This window comes from Emydura macquarii, unplaced genomic scaffold (genome assembly GCF_026122565.2).
Source record: "Emydura macquarii macquarii isolate MOO-44397 ecotype Brisbane River unplaced genomic scaffold, CSIRO-AGI_Emac_v2 contig_1953, whole genome shotgun sequence".
Lineage (NCBI taxonomy): Eukaryota > Metazoa > Chordata > Testudines > Chelidae > Emydura > Emydura macquarii.
Genome location: NW_027132090.1, coordinates 1 through 24,010, shown reverse-complemented (window position 1 = coordinate 24,010; position 24,010 = coordinate 1). Strand labels below are relative to the sequence as shown.

The 24,010-nt window shown below is 47.1% G+C and overlaps 1 protein-coding gene and 1 non-coding gene across 2 annotated transcripts; one reads left to right on the top strand and one right to left on the bottom strand.

The window, feature by feature from the left end:
- Positions 1–620: 620 nt before the first annotated feature.
- Positions 621–15,624, bottom strand: LOC137159872 (coxsackievirus and adenovirus receptor-like). Its single transcript, XM_067558350.1, has 6 exons — positions 15,568–15,624; positions 3,519–3,723; positions 2,975–3,130; positions 2,383–2,505; positions 1,852–1,990; positions 621–1,419 (listed from the first exon to the last, which is right to left on the bottom strand). The coding sequence occupies exons 1-6, from the start codon at positions 15,622–15,624 to the stop codon at positions 1,152–1,154; spliced, it is 948 nt and encodes a 315-aa protein (XP_067414451.1). The 3' UTR covers positions 621–1,151.
- On the top strand, positions 11,956–12,071 carry LOC137159874 (U5 spliceosomal RNA). Its single transcript, XR_010921752.1, has one exon. It is a non-coding gene; the product is annotated as a U5 spliceosomal RNA (small nuclear RNA).
- Positions 15,625–24,010: the final 8,386 nt, after the last annotated feature.

Below are 24,010 nucleotides of genomic sequence, written 5' to 3'. Positions count from 1 at the left end.
TGTTACCAGACTTGTCCATCACCTTGGGGTATGCTCATGTATTAGGGTTACCTTCCTGGAAGGGGTGTGTGTGATTCTATTAATGTACTGCTTGTGTTACTGGTGTGTTCATATGGCTATAAGTCCCCTCCCAATGGAGCTATCCTGCAGGACCTAAGGTTTTCAGGGCTGGACTCCTCCAGCCCCAGATTCCCTCTCAGTCTACAATTGTTCTAGCAGTAAACCCCTTGGTGAGCAAACCCCATAGGGTTTTTGGGCACTCCAGGGATCTTTGGCTTAGGTAAAAGAAGTGTTGCTGCAGAGCAAGCTAGGGAAGCCAAGAACACAAAGGAGTAGATGAAGTTGGGAGAGAGAGAGACTGGCAACCAGCTTGATTATAACAGTTAGTTTATTGCCAGGTATATAAAAAACAGTGATACCATGCAAGGAGAGAAAAACAATCACACGCTTACAATACTGCACAATTACAGTTGGGGTATTGGCGAAAGCTATCCCAGGTTTGATTACAAAAGTAGAAAGTTATACCTGGACTGAGAGAGAGAGAGAGAGTGTGTGTGTGTTGGGGGAAGATGGGGAAGTTGCCTGCATACAGTTAACTGCAACTGGTAGCCCATGAAATAAGAGTTCTCAGCAATTCAGAAGATGCTCCAAATACACATTACGAAAGTTAAAAGATTTTCACAGGTTTTCCGAAAAATATTTAGATCATTCAACTATTGCAGCTACTGTGGCCACCATCACAGAATGGCCAAAGGGGTCAAAATATTTAAGTCATTCCAAATTTTGAGGGTGAAGTCTCTGGAACACTAACTTCATGGAGTACAGCTGGAATGTCTTTTCACTATCGAAAACACACAACGTTGTGCTTCATGTTCAGAATTCCACATCTAGTTGTTATGGTGTTTCTTCAGCAACCCACCTGAAATTCAAATACCTCCAGCGTTTCATGTCTAGCTAGGAACTTCAATACTGTCTTTGAAGCACTTAATATATTCTAATGACAGTTCAAAATGAATAAGAAAAATTGGAGACTATTCAAATGAACTTCTTCATTTTCTTCAAGGACAATTTTGTGCATTTTTAAATGTAGGGTTTTGAGGGTTTTTTAAAAATATTTGTAAAGAATAAAAAGAGTATAAATTAACACCATTCTATCCTATGGACCCATCCTTGCTCTGTGCTGGAATCATCACAGGGACAGCTCCTATTCTACTTAAATTAGGTGCAGCTACCTTTGGCGGTGGAATGTTTGGGTTTTGACCAGAAGGACGTTCAAAGTCTTCACTTGGTACTTGATTATATGGAGTCTTGGCATAGCCTTCCATATTGGAGGGAGACACTGAACCCAGAGAAGAACGACTGCTGCCTATATAGCTGCGGGCTGTTGAAGTACAACACTTTGGAGGAGAAACATCCTCTCTGAAAATAGATACAAATAAGAGTTGTTTAAACCAAGAATTTATTGGTGTTTTGAGGGATTGGGAAAATTTCTTCTATTTGTTTTTTTTTCTATTGATCTATTCAAACAATAAAAGCAATAAGAACAGCATCACTGTCGACTACTTTAAACCAAAGTGTGTTTCAAATATTTACCACTTTCAGAATCTATTTTAACGCAACAAAACATTTTGAAATATATCAGAAAATAGGATACAGGCATATTAACATATACTACATTAAAAGTATAAGTTTATCCTCTTAGCTGTCACACTGGGTTAATGCACTGGCTTAGGTCAATGCCGAATTCTAATCAGCCATAAGGAATATATTATCTATGAAAAGACATTAAGAGAAAGTTATTTTCTAGTTTCAGGTACTACTGCTCAAAAAGTAAAGACAGTGGGTCGTTACCTAATGTCATGCTGCACTTCTTTTTCGTATTTTTTCTCTTTATGTTTCTTACAGCAACAGAAGATGAGAAAGGCCAGTGAGGAGAGACCCAGAAGAGTTCCACTAACTGCTCCAGCAATTGTGCCAGCTGCATTTCTAGCTAGAATAGATTAATATAGGTTACTATGATACTGGCCTTTAACTGACTTTCTTTAATGAGATAATTCTCCTCTTACACCTTCAAATAAAAATACAAGTTCCCTATTTTCTATACTGAGAAATATTACTGAACTGATACATGAGTGCTGAAACACAAACACCTGTTTACATTTAAAAAAATCTTCATTCCAAAGACAGGTAGAAAGACTGACTCGTTTGTTGGAGATCAAAGAATGCTCAATACCCAAAAATATAACAAAATCAAAAAAGGTGTCCACTATCTGTGCTAGAGTTGATTTCTTTTATAGATTACAAAAGGATCCGTTGATTTTATTTCTTTAACTCATTCAACACTTCTGATTTTGTGACAAGCACTATACAGCACGTACTTACGAGGAGTGACGTTTAGCACAATGAAACATGCATCAGTGCCAACTCTGTTTGCAGCCACACAACTGTAGGTACCAGAGTACTCCTGAGAGGCATTTTTCACAGAAAGTTCACCTGTATCTTTATCTACAAATATTGAAGGAACTTTGGTTACCATTTTTCATTAAAGGTAAGTATTCAATATTTCCAAAGGTGTTAATCCATTACATAGCAAATAGTATTTAAAAAGCCAGTGTGTCTTAGTTATGTTAACATCCGTTTGAAAAAAAAAAAAAAAAAGAGACATCTGTCAAGAAGCAAAGAGCTGCCATAGGTAATACTAGGATTCTTTTATGAATAACTGGAAGTATATTCCATAGCATTTAATTTCAATATTAAGTCTTGGTACGCCATACCACTAGACCGCTGAGAATACTTCCTTGCCAAGAGTGTAATGTATGTGTCTAACACAGGTAATCTGTGAGATACCGGATTTTAAGACAGTAAAATTTAGGCATAAAAATGCTTAGCATTTCAAGAAGAAATAAAAACAAAAACAAAGCCTATTATCCATCTTAGATATATTAAAATTAAAATAGTAAAGGATAAACATTACTCAATAATGACTTGGCCAGAAGTTCCTCTGGGCCAGTTAATTTCCTCCAGTTGTAAGACAAAAATGGGGAGCCTTCTTGTGATGCACATTTCAGGATAAGGTCACTTCCAGTTTCCTGCGATCCTTCAATGTAGCATTTAGTCCTTGCTGGCTTTACTAATAAATAAGGCATTATTTAATTAATAAAAAGTCAGCTATGGTGTCCATTGTTTAAGCCTTCGCAAGTAAATAATTTTTCATTGCACAAAAGTTGGAATCAGCCTATGTTTTTGAACAATTTTAGAGCCATTTTCAAGAAATGTTAATTATTTCTACATTTTGGCCTCATTCTCCGCCATTCCATGTGTGTGTGGGGGGGGAGGGAAGGAATCAATCCTCTAATTTTGGAGCACTAAAAAACAAATGTACCTACTTACAATTCAGTATTAATGTATGAAGTGATCATACACAAGAACCTCTCTCATTTTAAGTGTCAAATGTAATATGGCATATAACAATTTGCCCTCCAAAAACAAAGTGTATAGTGTCTAAACAAGTATCTTACCAAGCACAGTCAAGTGTATTTTTTCTGTTTCAACTCCAGGAGCTTTCTTCACTCTGCACTGGTATATGCCAGTGTCCGTTGACTGTAGGTTCAGGATATCTATGGAGCCGTCAACCAATTTGGGATCAGAATTAGTGAACCACACCCGTTCTTTCATAGCTTCATAGAAATCATTATAAATCCTGTCTCCAGAGTACAAAACAATCTAAGAAAAAGAACAAAACAGGTATGTTCTTCAACCAAATCTGCATAGCAATTTGAATATTTCAAATGAACCACAGTTCTATTTCCTGGGAAGTTCTCTGGAAGAATTTTTTCTGTGTGTGAAATAATCCCAACCAGAACAACAAAACCCACCCAACACAAGTTCTCTGGTGGAAAATGAATCCACTGTATTAATTGCTCTTTTTGAAATTGCTATGTGCTAATTACACTATAAACCTCTGCATGCAGGAGTTCATCTAAATTTACTGGTATTGCTTCTAAAGGATGGAATGGGAAGGGGGCTAATATATTTTAAGATCTAAGATTTTCTTTTAAATATTTGCTTGGTAAAAGCTGACTTTGCTTCAACGCAGCATTGTCTTTATCAGTAACTGGAAAAAAATTAAAAAATTATCCTGGAGTTATTTTCTCTTTACAACCTACTTAGTTATAGTGAGCAACCACATGTCTTTCTAGATTGTAATTAATTTATAACGGGCATTCACTGTTTACCATTCATGTGCATGGTGCTTCACAGACATGCAAGATCACACAGGTTCCCTGACGTGAAAGACAAAACTCAGAACAAGATCTATGGATAAACACTCAGCTTTTATGGGAAATTTTCCATTAGACACAGACCCAGACTTTCAAAAATGGATGCCTAAAACTAGGTTCCTAAATTCTTAGACATCTAAAGAAGTTGCCCAATTATCCAAAATGCTGAGAACACAACACTCCCTTTCACTGTAACAGGAACTGCTAGGAGCTTGGCATCTTTGAAGGTCAGCCTACTTATACAGATGCCTAATTTCAGCATCCACTTTTGAATATCTTAGCCATGATACATGGTTACGTGTACAGAACTGGAGTTGTTTACAATCAGACATATTTTAGCAGAGTCTACTCAACAAATCCTTTACAGTGCTGTGTTACTGAACAATGAAGCAAACTGGATGTAATGTTCATCTGTAAGCCTGGGAGTCCTATAAATAGCCACTTGAATCAGGAAAAGCTACATCCTTCCTTATTTTCCATCTCCTACACATATACACCCTTGTTTAATGCAGCTGAACTCCTTTAGAAAGCATACATACCATAACGAAAACCATGGGACAGTGAGTTTTCCATGTCAACAGTAAATGAGTACCACAATCCTTTTACCAGCTCTCTAGTAAGATGAGGACATAGAACATATTAACTCATCAGTTTCAGGGAAACACTTCTGCAAGGTTTACCTCACCCATGTGCTCTCTCTAGTATAACATCTTACATTGGACCAACGTCTGTGAACTTCAGGGGTGGGAGAGACTCGGCTGTGCCCTGCTGGGGAAACATTTCCCAACTACCTGCGATTGGTAGCACAAGCACTCCATTCTGGGCTCCAGTAAAGATACTTCACCCGCCTTCTCTCTCTAATATCCCGGGACCAACACAGTTACAACAACACTGCATGCAGGTTACACACCAGTCATTTTTGATTTAAACAAAAACTTGAAAAAAACATGCCTCCCTACTGTCTTTGCAACCCCACCCCATTACAGGACAGCACTAGTGCATGGGATCCTGACTGTCTAATGCAGTGCTTCCCAACCTGTGGCCCAGGGGGCTTTCAAAGTGGCCTGCCACGCCCCTCCCACTGGCTGCAGAAGGGAGCTGCTACCGAAGGACCCAGGCGGAGCATGTTGCTGCGTGGCTAGAAGACCGGTGCTTTTAGGCTCCTTGTTGCACCGAGGGGACGGGAGATCAGCGTTCCTCTCTCTGTGTCTCCAGCAGGAACACTTGCGCCTAGGGACCCAGGGGAGTGCTTTGCCATGCTGTCTGCTACAGAAGGGAGCCACTGCTTAGGGACCCAGGTGGAGCACAGGGGGCTACAGAACAGGTGGTTTCCCTGCTGCAGCCAGGGGGACTGGAAATCAGTGAGGAGGGAGGCAGCCTCGCAGTCAGGGGACCGGGAGGGCTGCTGCCTGAGACTGGTGGCTTTGCAGGGCTATAACAATGATATCTATGGCTCTCAGCCAAAAAGGTTGGGAACCACTGATTTCACTTTCGTTGTTGTCTCAGCCTAGAGACCAATGGTCAGCATATAGCTCAGCAGGACGTCTTATATTTTTAATATCTTAATACAAGTAAAATATGGTTTCTTGAGACTCCCTTTGGCCAAGCATCAAACGTGGTAACTTATGCACGCCTAATTAACTAGTGAATATCAGGCAATGTTCTAGGTTTAAGAAAAACCGGTCTGCACACTTACAAAATGTAGCTTGGTAGAACATCGAAACTATAGTACTGGCACCTAGTTTTCAAATCTATTTATTCAATGCAAAAATGACAGCAGATCAGCTGAATTTTAGCTGTATAACAACTCACAACCCAAAAGGTCAGAAAAGCAGTGCACACAAAGGGTTGATGCTGCACTGTGAGAATGATTCGTGAGTGCCACACACCAAATACACAAGTGAAATTCTGCAACACTTCTATATCCTACAGCACTTCATATCTATGCCGACAGGAGCACTTGTGAAATGCTGCACAGTGAACTTTTGCACTGAACTGGAAAGATAACGGTCTCCTGCACAGTGAACTCAGCCTATTAGTCATTCATCAAACGAACGGGTGACACTATTATCTCACAGTGCAACGCTGTGCTCACAATCAGTGTGACCGAGCACAGTGACAGCTCAGCTGGTGAAGCACAGAAAGCAGCGAGGACAGGGCAGGATTATCAGAGCTCTCCTAAACCTCCGCGTGTCCACCTTCTCTGCCATTGCAATGGTTAAACCCCCCCTGGAGAAGCAGCTTCGGGATAGTCAGTCTGCCCCCACCCCTCGGGCAAGGATGCACCGTTCGCACTCCCAGCAGCAGCGCTCTGCTTCCCTCCCGGCACGGGCATGGCGCTGAATGCCGAGACGCTGCCCGAAGCACTCTGGCGGCGAACTGCTCTGTCCGGATCCAGCCCACCCGCAGGTGCAGGAGGTGCAGAGCCAGCAGGGGAAGCAGCAGGGGCCTCCCGCAGCGGTGCACGTCCCTGTGCTGCGAAGTGACCCGACTGCTGCTGCGTTAGTTCAACTCGCAGGCGGGGCCCTCCTGACAGCCCCGCGCCCAGCAGCAGCTGCCGCAGGATGGAGGAAGGTGGGAGCAGGGGCTGGGCCACTCTGGAAGGTGCAAAAGGCGCTTTCCCGGCAGGCAGGAGGGGTTGAACAAGGACACCCCAGAACAACCCTGCCAGCAGCTAACGTGTGGGGAGTGTTCACCCGCCAGCGCCAGACACCGAGACACATTTCTACCTGCCACCTGCAGAGCCGCCCTCGGCTCCACACACCGGGCTGGGCTCCAGGCTGTGCCTCTCCTCCTCCTCCTGCAGCCAGGGGCAGAGAGAGGCTCAGCGCCAGTCCCATCACCCCCCCCCCCAACCCCTCCCCCGCGGCAGAAACTTCCGCCAACTCCTGCCCCTGTCCACCGCCTTCCTCCCACCCTCCAGGAAATCTGCTCCAGTCCTCTGCCTGAGCAGCAAAGTGCTGTCTGGGGGAGCCTTCGGGGATCTCCGCTTCCCTCTGCTGCACTGCAGGGCCAAGGAGGGCTGGAGGCAGTTCCCTGCATGTTCTGCAAAGAGCAGCCTGCTGGCACTGCTGGAATTCCAGCTGTTCCCTCCAGCTCAGATGGGAATGGGATGCTCAGCCCTGACTCAGGAGAGAGCAGCTACAAAGAAAGGAGTGTGCTTTCTGGTTGGTTCAGGAGCAGCAGTGCCAGGCTGCAGAAAGAGTCCCGGCTGGAGTGATCTCTTTTGGAACCGATGATAGTTGGGCTATGAGAAAATGTCTAACTACCCACCTGTACGCAGCTAGGGTAGAGCTTCAGACTGCCCGGGAGCAGGGTCGGTCTGCCAGGGATGTGAAGCCCCATGTATTTTGCAATAGGTTATTAGTGATAGAAACTTGCAGGTGGTAGAGAGAGTGTGTATTTTAAAATAACCCATGAGGTTAGCTAAACAGGGATATAGACAACCTTTCTCTCAGACCTAGAGAGGGAGTGTTTGGTGTGCACTATTAATGATCTGTTCAGCATGCACCAAGGCTCAAGGCTGATCTACAAGGTGAACATAAGTGGGTACCACTCCATCAGTCTGGGGTGTGAAAGGAAGAATGATCTGTGGACCTAGCTTCTTCCTTTCAGCGAGGTGGACAGCTTATGCTGATGGGAGAAACATTCTCCAGCAAGGGTGCACCTCCCTTTGGGGAGAACATGTTCATTAAAAATCAGAGATAGTTTAGCTGGGATTTCTGTGACAATGTTAACTTTGTATTGCTTGTTTTAAGCAGATCCTTATAGCAGAGGTGTTCTGTAATCTTTAGGGTTTTGGTTCATTTATGAGGAAATCTTGCTATTACTTTGTTGACATTTTGTATGAGTTGTAACAAGGTGAGCGTCTTTGTGTTACTGCTTTCCAGATTGAGGGTCTGTTGGGCAGATGATCCTTTTTTTTTTTTTTTTTTTGTAATATTGAAGGTCACATGTATATAAATAACTGCGTGGGTTATATAGATTTGGTTTTATTCTTCTCCCCAACCAGCATATATTCCATATCTTTTGGTTTGTAAAATCAAGTGAAGATACTTGGTGTGGTTCTGCACCCAGCACAAAGGGGTCCCGATCCTGATTTTGTTTTCAGACCTACTGTAATGTAAATTCTAAATACAGTAATCATACGGCCAGCCCTCGCCATTGGAAAATCATGAGTCAGACCCCCAAAATCATGAGATTGGCTTAAAATAATGTGGATTTTTTAAAATGAACTGTGAGTTCTCTTTATTTCCTTTCCCCTTTTCTGAGCCTTTGAGGTACTTTCAGGTCACATTTTCAACATTTCCTCTGCAAGCAGGCAAGCTAGAAACCTACCTTTCTAGTTCAGCTAGAATCCCAGGTGCCCAGGGCTGGCAGACAGTGGGAGTCCTGGGTGCCTGGGGCTGGTTGTGCATTCTATATTGAGCTTTTACCAGCTAAGTATCAAGTGTGAACTCCTCAGGCACAATAACAACCTTCATATGGAGTCACAGACAGTCCCCTGGGGCACTCCAGTCTATCCTGCCACCCAGGAGAGCCTGCCTTTGCCATGGATAGTCCCTGCCATAAAAAACCACAACCATATTCAGATCACTCCTATTCCAAAGGACCGGTCACTTACCCAGGTCAGGTGCACCTCAGATCTCAAACCGAAGACAAGGCTTGTAGACAATCCTATAAATAAACTACCTGAATATTTATTAAGTAGGAAAAGAAATAAATGTATTTACCAGGTGAAAGTAGGTAAACATTCATACAAATCAGTTACAGTCTGAGGTTTCAAAAGGTGATATTACATAATAGTGTTAGCTTACATATTACACTTAGCAGTTCTGCCATTTCATTAACCTATATTTCCTTCAGAAATGGTGGGTTAATGCCGTCTGGTCCTGGAGACTTATTACTGGTGAATTCATTCATTCATTCTAAAACCTCTTATCTTGACACATTAATGTGGGAAAGTACATCAGAGTTGTAACCCGTAAAGGATAGCTCTGATGTGGGAATATCTTGCCATCCTCTGCAGTGAAGCCTGATGCAAAGAATTCATTTCGCTTTTCTGCAATAGTCTTATCTTCCTGGCATGCTTCTTTGTCAGTGGCCTCACCTCCTCTTTGGCAGGCTGTCTGCTTCTGATGTGCTTTAAAGAAGACTTATTAATAGGTTTTGTGTCTTTACCACGTCAGAGGCTGGAATCTTACCACGTCAGAGGCGCAATACACAACTTGTTTATAACAGTGTATAAAGGAAAGTCTCAAAGGGAGTGTCTTTGTCTGGCCGAGTGAGGAACGGAAAGTCCCGCCATTTACTGAGCCAGGACTATTGTCAGGGGCATACTTGTATTACGTGTACTGGGAGCACATATAAGACATTTTTTACCATGCTCGTTTGACAATAAACCTGGCCTTGTGTCTTCATTGCTGACAGGAATCTGTGGTCTTATTGGGTAATCCAGTCGTGGTTTGGTGTCTCGGTTATATGCACAGAGCTGGGACGGCATTCACACTGGGAGAACACACACACAGCCAACAACTGACAACACATACTTCTCCCACCCCCACTCAACAACCCTCAAGGTTCATTCCTAGGCTCCTTATCAGTAATTAGCTCTTCCCTTATCCCGACTCCCCCAAGTCTTTGCACTGCTTTGACAGGTACGGGAAATATATTTCTAGATCATAGTGTTGGCCAAAACCTTGTTTTTGAAATATATGTAAGAACAGAGCCACAACACTCCCCGCCCTCCTACCAAAAGGCACATCAGTCTGAATCAAAAGCACTGCTTTGACCCTTTTCAATGTTAATTCAAGTCTGTCTGCACTTGGTATAATTTTAAGAAATGTCTGTATATGTCCACTGGCCAGTTTATCTAGTTTAAATGAATTATTACCCAAATGTCTTTATTAACTTGCCTAGTAAATGGCTGAGCAATTGAGTTGGGTGTAGGAATCTATTTTGTCACAAAATCATGTCCTGAATCTTTCGTGTTGTCAGTATTGTTACAGAAATAATTGCTACCAAGAATTTAGCAATAAATTCCCAAAATAATTTAAATCGGTGTGATTATATTGTGTTATTTTGACAAATAAAATATGAAACATGTGTCTCTGAATTTAAAAAATGTTATTGTTTTCCTAGTGCACAGAATTTGTCATTTTTGGTGCATACTACCTACAGAAGTTCCTCCAGGAGTAACATGTTTAAATGAATTATTACTGTCTTTATTAACTTGCCTAGTAAGGAGCAGTGGCAGCCCATATGCAATAAGATGGGGATTATATTGTGGACAAATAAAATATGCTGAGAAAAACATTGGTGCAAAGTCATTTTTGGTGCATAATTCCTCCAGGAGGGCCATGCCCCAGGGGCTGGCTGCGGGTGGTGCCAACTGGACCCTCCTTTGAGGAGCCAGTCCCCGCTGTTGCAGGCGGACAGGGGCTGCTGGGCTTTCACATCCCTGGGGGCTATGCCGACCCCAGGTCAGGACTGCCAGCAGCTGAGGATTCCTGCTGTGGGGGGAGCAAGCATCTTTCCAGCCCCTTTTCCCCTGCGCTGGGCACAACAACCCCAGGGAGCCCGGGAGCTCCAGCTGCACAGGGCCCAGGCAGCCAACCCAAGTGCAGGGCTCCAGGGGCAGAGCTGGTCAGGACTCTCCTCCCCGCAGCCAGGCGGCTCAGGGACATCTGCCCCTGTCACTCCCATGCCCTGCTGCACCCACAATGGCGGGGAAGGGGGCGAGCAGGAAACGGGCCCACAGACCCCCCCTCACGGGGCGCTGTCACTACCACTGGGGTAGGGGAGCGCAAAGCCAGGTACTGGCCCCCAGCGCCAGAGACCTATGGTATGCCACTACCTGGGAGGCACCTTTTGCCTTTCGGAGGTGAAGCGATGCGTTTACACAGACCAGGCAGTCAGGTGTGACACCGGATTGCACCCCGAGGTCGGGTCCCTCTGATGGGGCGGGATGCTGTGTGGCACCTGGCTGCGCTCCCCCCTCCCCGCGGTGCTGCTCGTGCAAAGGCTGCCCAGCGAGGGCCGACGTCTGGCTGGGCTGGGTTGCAGGAGCGGGGCGGGGGTCACGGGGCTCGGCGGGCGGGCGGGCTAACGAGCTGCGCGGTGGCTGCAGGCCGGGGAAGCCCGGCCCCGGGGGCAGCGCCCGGGGGCGGCGGCTGCGGACAAGCCGCCTGCTCTCTGCTGCCTCAGGGCGGGCGGTGCTGACCGCAGGGGGCGAGGCGGGATCCCCGGCAGGCTCCGTGCAGTGGCTGGGCCCGGCTCGCCCAGCCCCGGGCGGCTCAGCGGCCCTTGTCCCGGCCCTGCCCGCGCGCCAAGGAGAGCGAGCAGCGCCGAGTCCGGAGCCGGGAGGGAGGCGGAGCCGCGTCCCAGGGGCTGCAGCCACAGCTCGGAGGCGGGGCCTCCCTGGTGCTGAGGTGGCCGGTCGGGAAGGCTCATTTGCATACCCATGATGCTCTGCGCGCAGAGACGCTCAGCATCGCCCGCTGGGCTGATGGGTTTGCTCCAGGTCCTGGGTGCCGCTGCCTGGAATTGCGGTTCCATCGGCCCGGTGTTATGGCCGGAGGGAGCGGGGGGTACCGCCGCCCACCTGTCGGCGGGGTCACCGTGTGTTACTGAGGGGATGCTGCTGCCCGGGCAGGGCCTTCCAGGTTCACTTGTTATACTCTTGTTTCTTCTCAGATCGTATAAATCTTTTGCCTTTTACTAAAGATTTCCGTGGTGAGAAACATTTATGAGTTTGTATCTACTTTTTTGAGGCTTCACTGTGGTGAGGCTTTCTTGTTTGCTTTAAAAAATAGAGAGGGAATGTGTTTGTCTTAGAGATACATTATGCTTTGATTATGTTTTCCAATTCCCAGTCAGACTTCATACCTGTTAATTATTTGTACGTTATGCTTCAATGTCCGGGAACTCTTGTTTAAATTCTGAACCTGTCCTTATAAACGTTATCTTTAATAAAAATTATAATTCTGATGCATTTGTTGTTTAGAATGTTGGGGTTTTTTTCTTTATGAGATTAATATAGTCAGTGTGTGTGGGGAAATCAATTCTTCATCTGAATTCTATTTCAGAGCTCCATATGTTAAGATTTTATTTTAATTTGGGTGTAGTTTCAGATTGTGTATTATTAATCTTGTTCTGTTTGATTTTTTTTTTTGAGCTAGTGCTTGCATAATATAGACAATCACGTTTCGATCTATCTTTTTCCCCACATTATTTTCAGATAAAGGAATTAGAATAACTAAACTCCATGCTGTGGGCACAGAATTTAGCTTGAGCTGCATGTTTTCTGTGCTAACATTCAATGGTAAAAAAGGAAAGCACTCATAGCCGCCTATCTGGTTGTTCTAGATCACCTTATGCAGATTTCCTGTCAGAACGGCCACACTGGGTCAGAACAATGGTCCATCTAGCCCAGTATCCTGCCTCTGATACTGACCAGTACCTGAGCTTCAGGTAGAGTGTACTGTACAGGACAGTTTCCAGTAGTCCACCCTGTCTTCCACACCTGGTTTCTGTGGTCATATATTTAGGAGTTGCCTCAAACATGAGATTGCATCATTGACCAACTTCCATTAATTGATCTCATTCTCTTCGGAAGCCAGTTATACTTTTTGCCATGACAGCATTGCATGACAAGGAGTTCTACCGGTTAATTTCATCACATGGATCGCCTAATCTTTTCTGTATTGTGGAAAAGGGTAAATAATACTTTGCTAGTCATTTTTCCTACACCAGTCATGATTTATAGACCTCTATCACAATAGCCCTCAGGGACTCCTACACTTAAAGAGACAAGCCTGCAGATCCCCAACCTAGGTGATGCAAGAGAGCACTAGGAGGCACATGCACCTCCCCACATTTCTGCCTTCCATGTGGCCCTGCTCAAAGTGCGGATGTAGCAGGCCAGAGCAGTAGCATGTCTCCTTGCTAGCTGCTGCCTCCTGGAGGAGTCAATAGCTGTGAGGCAACCCTTTCTGATGGCAGGAGAAGATCTCTCTTTTTGGTTGTGCCCCCACAGTCCAGACAGGCTGGGTGACCCACTAAGGTGCATCAGAGGTGGAGTGGCACTCCCTCGCTTAGCCCCACTGCCCAGGGCTCAAACCTAGGTTCATTTTGGCAGACTCCATGAAACCTGCTTTCAGACCCCTGGTTGAGAACTAGTGCTCTCTCATATCCCCCCTTCGGCGTGTCATGTCTAAACTGAGCAGCCCTAATGTTTTTAGTCTCATCTCAGATGGAAGCCCGCTATTGACCACTTTCCACTGTGAAAACCAACCATTTATTCCTACCCCTTGTTTCCTATCTTCCAACCACTTATTGATCCAAGCCAGGTCTCAGGATGGCTGGAATAGCTCATGATTATGAATGCCAACCTCAGGGCAGATTGCTAAAGAGCAGGGCACAAGCCCCAAACTGGTAGTATGTTCTCTGCTTAGATTTCACCAGCCAAGCATCACATTACAGATTGTGTGTAGGTTCATGACGTTTTAAACCAAACTTGCTATTTTTGGGCAATGTAAGCGTTATACCCAGATGATTAGAAACTTTTTACTATTCTGTGTTTTAGATCATTTTAACATTAATTTAGTCAAATGTTTTAATCTGTTATGATCAGTTTAATATCTGACACATCCTCTATCTGAGGATTATATATCAAATGGATATTTCGAATAGGGAGATGGAATTGATGAACAAATAAATTGATATGCACCAGCCTTATTACCATTGAAGTCTCCCACGCACTGCAATCTAAATGCACTGCTTTAGCTAAAACAAACATATTAAGTACAGAAAGGTTTTAAGTGATTAAAAGTTAAAGGAAAGCATGTCCGATCTGGTCAAAAAAAAAAAAAAAAAAAAAAAGCAAAATGCATTTTAAGTGCAATTGCTTCTTTGTTGAGGCCTAGGCTAGTCCTTTGTTCCTGGAAAGCTGAGTTGGATTTGTCCTATATGAGCCTTGATAAGGTGTGAACTGCCCCTCTGCTCCTAGAGAGTTTTGCCTGGATATGTTTCAAATGGACACATCTTTGGGACTATTACATAGTGAAGCCTCATAACTCTACACATGACATTGCAACAAAGCTATCACTATAACTCTACTGCTCAGTACATCAGGAGCATTCCGAAAGCATCTTACCTGACATGCTTTGCATTAAACAATACACAATTATACTATAAGGGTGAACATGGGGTGCAGACCATCACACGGTCTCTGTAAATATTTTGCCAAGACTAGGGATAGTTCATAGGAGTAGAAGAGGAAGAAGGTGGTGGCCCTTTGAGTCAGATTCACAGAGGTTAAGGCCAGAAGGAATAAGCAGATCATGTAATCATCTACTCTGACCTCCTGCAGGTCCCAGGCCACTACACCCCACCCAATTATCCCTGCAAAGAGCCCAATAACCTGGCTTAAAGTATTACAACCATCTGGAGACTAAAGTATTGTCCACCGCAGGGAACTGGAGGACCAATGGCTGAGGCCCCTGCAATGGCAGGTAATTGATTTGGTGAAATACACCTAGATGATACACCTAGGTTGGCTATTAGGAAAAACATTTTCACTACGATGGTGGTGAAGCACTGGAATGGGTTACCTAGGGAAGTGGTGGATTCTCCATTCTTAGAGGTTTTTAAGGCCCAGCTTGACAAAGCCCTGGCTGGGATGATTTAGTTGGGGTTGGTCCTGCTTTGAGCAGAGGGTTGGGCTAGACAACCTCCTGAGGTCCCTTCCAACCTTAATCTCCTTTGATTGTACGATTCTGATTCTAGCAAGTGACCCACACCCCATATTGCAGAGATAGGTGGAAAAAAAACAAGGTCCCTACAGTAAAATTCCTTCCTGACCTCCCAGAATGGTGATCAGTTGGACCCTAAGCATGTGAGCAAGACACAAGAGCCAAACATCTGAGAATTATCAGTTTAATTACTGAGGCAGAAACTGCACCTACTGGATGACTCAACTTGCTATCCTGAAGAAGACTACTGCTTTGAAGATGAATTCTATTACTGCTCTTTCAAAAGAAGTTCTTGCTTCTGCTTCGGAGATTTCAGCACAGACTGAGAAGATGATCACTCCATTGCCAATTCCACAAAAAACTTCAACTGGTGCTTGGACAGCTGCTGTTTCTGCTGTTCCATGGACAGCTCCTCAGGAAACGACTTTTAAGAAGACCCTCAGCATTTCTAGGACTTCTAGGATGTCTCAGAAGAGCAGCATTGAAGAGAAAAGCAGCAACTCCTGGAAGAAAACCCCTGGAGATGTTGTTACAGGGAGATCTTGCATTTCGTGGATGGCTTTCCGGAACATCATGGCCAAGACAAACATCCTCTCTCACACTCGTCAGCAGAAGGATGTTACAGGGAAAACTTCTTCCCCCTCTTGCACTGTCCAGGACTGAGATGTTGGTGGTGCTCCTGCTGTTCTTTGCATCAGTCTCCATGGCCGAGGAGGTGAGGGAAATTCCCACACCTGCTGTCACCAGTTCCTGCAAGTGAGCCCATCTGTGCATGCTGGGACAAGTGCCAGCCGAGTGACTGGAATATGAAGGGAGGGTCAAACAGCTCGGAAGAGTTTCTGTAGTGTAGCGGTGGTCATCACATTTGCTTCCCCTACAAAAGGGCACCGGGCAGAAACACGGTGTCCTGCTTTTTTCCCTTCTCCTTGCTCTTCAGGAAGGCTCTCCTCCTTCTGTCGCTGGCCTGTACCTGGGATTCCCTGTTCCTCTGGCCGGACAGTGGGCGGTCACATCAGCTGAGCGTGCTCCTTGGCGTCAGTGCGAGTAGCCGTGGCCTGCGCGCCTCTTTGGCGGAGCTGGGTGCTCCGTGGAGGTGGGTCTGCCAGCCGTGATGCAGAGAGATCCGCTTCTCTTTGGTGACTGAGCCGCGGGCGCCATTGATGGCTCGGCAGGAAGCTGGGGAGAGCTGGGGGACCTGGCTGTGAGCAAATGGGCCCCGGGAAGCCCCAGCCAGCCCCTCCTGTGGCCAGAGTATTCTGCTTTTCCTCTGCCTTGTGGCGCCAAGTCTAAAGCCTGGCCAGCATCTACTGCAGCTGGAGTATGAAGCCTTCCTGTGCGGTTCTGCTGCTGGGCAGCCTGATCCCCTGGGGGTACTTTTGGGGGGATATCCTGGCTGGAAAAAATTCTGGCCACCAGGTGAACCCATGGGGTTGCATGGGAAGAGCTGGTGGCCTGGTGACTCAGTCAGTTGACGCCGCTTCTCCCACAGGCGGGGCAGGCGGCCCCTGAATGAGGCTTGCCCTCCCCGCCCCTGTGCCCCAAAACTCCTGTCGGACAGCTGGTGAAGCCAGGAGCCCGAGAGGGGCGGCAAGGTGAGTGCCGGATCGCCTTCCAACGAGGGGTGCAGCACGGCCCTGGAGGCCAGCAGGTCACGCCGGGACCCCAGGGCCAAGAAGCCTCCTCTTGCCACCAGGGTCCCACTCCTTCTTCCCCGCTGCCGCTGGGTCCCAGTCCCCTTCCATCGCCATGTCAGCCCTGGAATGGGGGAAAGGAGCGAGTCAAGCTGAGGGAGGGAGGCAAAAGCTCATCTTGCCTTGCTGGGCCACTTGCAACAGCTTCCTTCTTGTGCGCCACGGCTGCTGAACTTATCTGCCATGGAGAAGTGGGGTGTGCAGGAGGCAGATTGCCAGCTGTTAAAGTTGGGCGGACGTTAGACTAAAGGTCTCTGGTTCAATCCCGGGCTTTGGCAGGACCTGGTGGCTCTCAATCAAAGTGCAGCTGTTCTCTGCCGCTACCTTATCTGATGAGTGGTACTTGTCTTCAGCCCCTAGACAAAAGGGAAGGGTGCTTGTGTTGCCCCTCTGTGGCTGGCCTGCCTGCCTCAACTTCTTTTCTTCTCTTGCTCCTTCTCAGCCAGGGAAGTGGGGGAAAAGAAACTCTCCGTGAAGCCAGAGTTAAACCAGCGACCTAAGGATAACCGGCTGAGTGCCCACTACAGTCCTTTGCTCTACCACCTGAGCTATCAAAGGGCAACTGCAAATGGTAGCCTGCTGCTGTCACCAGTTCCTGCCGGTGAGCCCATCTGCGCATGCCAGGGCAGGTGCCAGCTGAGTGACTGGAATATGAAGGGAGGGGCAGAAAAGCCCACCAGAGTTTCTGTAGTGTTGTGGTAATCATGTTTGCTTCATACCCAAGAGGGCCCCGGTTCGAAAGAGGGTGTCTTACTTTTTCCGCCTCTCCTTGCTCTCCAGGAAGGCTCTCCTCTGTAGGAGAGTAAAGAGTTAAAAGCTGGACAAATGGTCAGGCCTAAACTATAGGGAACGGGTTCAAGTCAAGGGCAAATCTTGTTTCTGTTCATTGGTGTGAATTTTAGTTAGAGTCTGTTATCTCTCTTCTTCTCCTCCCTTCCTGGCCATCTGTGCTGGGAATGAGGCTAATAAAATCACATCATCATTCCTGAGTAAGGCTTTGTTGGGAAAAAAGTATTATCTATCTTCTCCCCCTGGCATGTCTTTACTTCAAAGAATGTTAGTGTGAAATTGATAGGTTTTAAGGTGATGTGCCTGCCCTCTGTACGGTAACCCTGTAAACAACAAACAGGGGCAGGTATAATTATATTCATTCTGTAGTTGTTAATTTTCATTGTATAGGTGTCAGTGTAACCAAATAAGGGTCCATGGGGAGTTGCTGGAAATGTATACATTCACATACTGTTATGAATAAAAGAATTGTAAAGTAACCCCCTTGTTGCTCACTCACGGCGTTGAGATGGAACGAGCAGGCAATAAAGGGTTCTGTCTCCCCAATCCACCCCCGGCACAACCTGTTTGATTATTTCTAACATTTATCAAAGGAGAGAGCCTGGCTGAAGGAAAAGCAGCCAGCCAGTGGTGAGACTCCTCTGAGTTCGTAAGGTTGCTGAAAGTGTTAAGCTGAAGTTAAAATGTGTTTTGCTTTGTTTTCTGTTGACCAAATCTGACTTGTTCTGCTTTGACTTATAATCACGTAAAATCTTTCTGCAGTTAATTTTTTTGTTTGTTTTATCTGAAGCAGTGCTCTTCGTTTGCAGTGTGTTGGAGACTCCGCTTGGAGTAACAAGGCTGGTGCATATAATTTCTTGGTCGAATTGATGAACTCACAAGAGTTTACATGGTGCAATGGGCTTTAGTGAAATGTGTAAGATGAAAATACCGAGGGTGGCATCTGGGACTGGGGGGGATGGCTGGGGTCATTCTCCTGCATAATCCAAAGAACAGCTGGCTTGAAGCACTTAGGATCAACTTGCTTGATAGAGGCTGTGTGTGAACAGCCCAGCAGTGGGGGTTTTCACAGCAGAGCAGAGTAAGACTGGACCCAGGAGTGGGGGATTAGGGTGACAGCAGTTCACTAGTCCAGATTACAGCAAGAGGAACGTCACACAAGTAGGGTGAGAATTACTAATATTTTGAGGATCTTTTGGGAAAAGAGACTCTATTGACAAAGTTTGTCTCTGTTCTTAATTCACTGTATAGTGTTATTTAAAGAAATCCATACTGATTTTTCTGTTCTATTTATTAAACCCTAAACCTTATTTAATCAGTCATGAACATTAGTGTCACCTGAATTTTCCCTCTTTTAACAAGGCTGAACTGAGTTGCGTGGCTTTCTGGAAAGTGCAGAGATATTAAATTTGGGGAACTCAATGGCTGTATTTGTCAGCAGATGTTTTACGTTTACATCTCAGCGCACAAAGTGACATACTGAGCATGCCTGCCGACACGTGGGGCACCTGGCATGGGGCTGCTACATCTGGAGAGTAGCTTCACCTAATACTCATGAGGAAATTCTGTGATAAAATAATTAAGAATTCTGCACACTATTTTTAAATTCTGCAAATTGTATTTATCAATAAATAAATGCGGAGGCTCCAGCATGGCAGTGGGGATCACATGCCAGTAGCTGCACGGAGATGGGAGATCACCCTGCAGTTATCACTCCTGCACCCGGGACACGGATGTCTGACAGAATTGATCAGTATAACTATGTTTCTCAGGGGCTGTATAAAAATTCCCCCCACTGCGAGGAAGGTACTTGAACTGACTTATCCCCTGGTGTAGCTAGCACTCGGTCCACAGGAGGGCTTCTCCCATCATCATGGCTTGGGGAGATGGAGTACCTAACCTGACAGGAGAAGCCCTCCCATCAATGTAGGTAGAGTCTCCACTGAAGCGCTAGAGTGGTGCAGCTGCACTGGGGCATGGCTTAAGTGCAGGCCTGCCCTTTGTGTGAAGGAATCAATGAGTGCAGGGTTAACGCTGAACTGAAAGGGGGAGATGGCTGTTGGGGAGAGATGGGAGAAGAATAAAAGTGGCCAACAAGTATGGCATCAGATGAGCAGACCATTGCTTTAACTACCTGGCCACCTTGCTGATGGGTTTGCTGTTATTTAATCGTTTGCAAGGTCTCTGCTGCCTGTAAGATTTCCCCAAGGTCATTGGCTGGCTGAGTAAGGCATGGTTTGGCTTTCACAGAACTTTCTCTGTGCTATCGTAAAGGACTTAGGCTTTGTCTTCCCTAGCACTTTTGTTGGTAAACCTTTTGTTGGTCATGGGTGTGAAAAACACACCACCCTAACCAACATAATTTTCACCAAGAAAAGCGCTGATATAGACAGTGCTTTGTTGGCGGGAGATTCTTTCTCCCATCAGTGTAGCTAACATTGCTTACTGGGGGTGATTTAATTGTGTTGGCCGGACCTTTCTCTCCCATCTGCATAGAGCGGCTATGCAGGAGACATTACACTGGTGAAACTGCAGCGGTACAGGTTTGCCGCTTTAAGGTCTGTAGTGTAGACATAGCTGAAGTGAAGGGAACAAAACTCCCCAAATCCTCCTGGTGCTGGGAGTCAGATTTCCTCCTCACAGTCTGAATTTCACAGATTTCCAAGTGTGGGAATGTCCAAGAACAGCATTTCTAATGGGAGGGCGGATGCAGAGCAAATAAATTGCAGATGCCCAGATCTCGGATGGGGGTGGATGGGAAATTAATAATATTATGTGGATCATTTGGGAAATTAGCCTGTAGTGACATTTTTTGGTCTCTGTTCTGATTTCATGATATGGTGTTATTTAGAAGAATCAGGAAGTAATTTCAATGGAAATAATTAATCTCCAAACTTTAGTCAATCAATTATAAAAATAGTGTTGCCTTTGTTTTCCCTCCCTTGCATTAATGAGATACATTTTGTGGCTTTCTGGAAAGTGCAGAGTGATTACATTTGGGGAATTCAGGGCTAGTCCACACATAGAACTTACAGCAGCACCGCTGTATTAGTACAGCTCTCCCCTTGACATAACAGAGCCCCCTCAACGAGTGGCAGTAGCTATGTCAGTGGAGGACACTCTCCTGCCAGCATAGGGCTCTACACACAAGTGCGTAGGCTGGAAAAACTTGTGTGTCTCAGGAGTTTGTTTTTTGCACAACCTTGAGCAACAAAACATTTGCCGGCATACGTGCTAGTGTAGACAAGGCCTCAGTATCTGTATGTGTAAGTCGATGTTTTACCCTCCCAGTTCTGTGCACACATTGAAATACGAAGAGGGAGCTAAGGGCTGATCCTCACTGGGACCTTACACTGACCTAGCTCCATTTCTTGGGGTGTGAAAAACCTACACTCCTGAGCAACATCGTTCTGCTGCCCTAACCTCTGGTGTAGCCGGTGCTAGGTCAATGGAAGAATTCTTCTTCTACCTACTTATTACCTCTCAGGGGGGTGGATTAACTCTAGTGACAGGATCACCATCCCATCACCGTAGTGAGCATCTACTCTGCAGTCCATGCCATGGTGGTATTTGAAGCATAGACTGACTCTAGGAGAAAGACCACACCTGGCTCCAGTTGCACTAAAATCGCAACAACCAAAACTCTGGGCCTGTCATAGCTGTCAGTATTCCAACCTGCACAGGAAGATCATGATGAATGTGTAATGCAGCACTTTAACCACTGGGCCACAACTCATGTGCTCCTTGCACTCTCCTATGGCTCAGTTCTCACTGAGTGATCATGTCCAATTGTTTGCCCAGACCAACTTCCTCAACATACTCACTGTTGAGCACTTGTGTAAGTGTGTCCATGGCTGAACAGCAAGAATTCCTGCTGCTTTCCCGACTCTCTGGAGCATGATTAGAGCGTGTTTGTGGTAGTGACATTGCTGGAGATAGTTGGTCATTCCCCACGTCGACAATTCAGACAGTCCCTTTCCTCATCATATCTCAGGCATGCTGGTGATTCCAATAGCAGGGGTCAGGTTTCCTTTGGTGCACTGAGCTTTTCCTGGGGATTGGTGGCTTCTTTCTTTCCCCACCCTGGAGTGAACTCAGTCTTTTAGTCCATCCTTGGTATTTCACAAAAGAACAACAGCAGCATGAAAAAAGAGGAGAGTGAATATCTCACCGTGAGGAATGAAGGTGGCCACGTCCCCCGATTTGACCATTTCCCCTGGGGCAGAGGAGGTTTCAATGGAATTGAATGCCCTGACTCAGACAAGAGACAAAAAACAGTTCCTGGATCTGTGCAAAGGAAATTGTTTCTCTGTGTGAAACTGAGAAGGGAAATAAAACACCCACATGGTAGCACAATGTCCTAAGGAATGTGGGTGAAGGACTCAGGCTGAGAACCGAATTAACTGCACTCACCCAGGTTTCAAATATTTCTTTCTTTCAAATAGATAATGCGGAATGTGGCATTAATTCAGAGCCAGGGGCCAGGGTGGAGGCTTCTTTAGCTCCTTGTAAAAACATGATCTTGGTCCCCTCGAAGGGAGAGAGAAAAGCTCAGAGCTTCCTTAGTCCTTGGCTGGGGTGTCCTGCGTGGTTGAAAAGCCCTTTCTTCACTGCTCATCTCATGGGATCTTTCTGCTCCAGAGGCTGCAGAATCCGGGGGGCAGGGAGGGTGGCACTGCACAACGTGCAATGAAAGTGAGGATCCTGGGAGGAGAGAAAGGAACAGAAAGCAGTGAGGAAAGAAACAGGGAGAAAACACCTCCTTTCTCTCTCCCCTTCCCTCCCAACAAGAAATGTTACAAACAGGGAAACTCGGCTCCATGAGCAGCGATGGCCTGGATACCTCACATCCCAGTAACAGATAGAGCCACCAGAGCTAGAATTGTGGGTGTCTGTGATTTCCTGCCCAGATGTTCGAATCATTTGCAGCACTGAGACCTGGCTTGGGGCTGATCAATAGGAAGATCTGAGTTAGCAGCAAACTTGTGCCCTTGTGGCTATGGCCAGGGCTGAGCAGCCAGGCTCTGGGCCACCGGGCGCCCCCTCCCCGGCTGTGGGACAGCCGCCCCCTTTCCCGCTGAGGGTGCCAGCCCGTCTGTGCCTGCACTGGGGCCCAGAGTCACAGGCACTGCGAGTCCTGAGCCCGGCCCCATGATGGACACCCCCACCTTGCCTGCCTCTCTCACTTCCAGCCCCGATCAGGGGGCACTGCACCCCACTGGCCTGGTTGCTTTGGCCGCGGACCCCGCCCCAATCCTGGCCCTGCCCCCTCCCCCGCTCTGAGTCCTGACCCTTCTCTTGCCCCAGCTCCCTCCCCCCTCCCTGATCCCGATCCCCCTCCAGCTCCCATCCCCACCCCCGACCCGACCCGTCCCCTCTTCCCCTTGCCACCTGTGCCTCTGCTTCCCCTGGAGTCGTCTCCTTTCCCCTTGCGTGCTTCCAGGGAGCGATCTTTGCCTTCACCTCTCCCAGCCCACTCGGGGCTGCTGTCTCCCTCCTCCGCCACCGCTACTGCCCATCCCGACCCGCCATGGGGCTGCCATAGGGGCCAAGCCGGAGGATGACACCCCCCCCAAGGTGCTGCGTGATGAGCTGTGCGCCTTTCTCTGGGACATGCGTGGCACCCGATACTCTGTGGCATTCCTGCAGGAGACCCAGGCGGATCCAGCCGCCGAGGCCAGCTAGTACGTGGAGTGGGGGGACAGGGTGTTCCTTAGTCACCTCTCCACCCACGAGGGTGGAATAGCCATCCTGTTCTCCCCCGACCTGCAGGCCGAGGTGCTGGGAATCTCCGAGGTCATGCTGGGCCACCTGCTGCAACTCCAGGTCCGCATGGAGGGGCTGGCGTTGGACCTTGTCAATGTCTATGCTCCAACATCAGGCCCAGAGAGGGTGCAGATTTTTCAGCAGGCATCAGCCTTCCTCGGCACCTTGGATCCTCATGAATGCTTTGTCCTGGGCTGGGACTTTATCACCACGCTCGAGGAATGAGACCGCTTGGGGACCAAGCATTGCTGGACCGCCGCGGACATTCTCCGGGAGATAGTAGACCATCACTTCCTGGCCACCACCCGCACACCGTCATCACCTACACCTTTGTCTGGGTGGGGGAAGACCGGTCGAGCCACTCCCGATTGAACTGTATCTACCTCTCATGTCATCATCTCTCTGGGGCCCACGTGGTGACCCTGATGGCCTCTCTCACTGTGGAGAGGCCGGGCTTGGCCTACTGGCTCTTTAACAACAGCCTGCTGGAGGATGAGGGCTCCATTGCATCCTTCCAGGAGTTCTGGCTGGCCTGGTGGGAGCAGAGGTGTGCCTTTCCCTCGGCGTGGTGCTGGTGAGGTGTGGGGAAGGTGCGTGCCCGGCTCTTCTGCTGTAACAACACTCGGGGGGCCAGCCGGCGGAGGGATACAGGGATAGAACAGCTGGAGTGGGAGGTGTTAGAGCTGGAAAGGAATCTATCCACGGAGCGTGCCGGGAGAAGCAGGAGGAT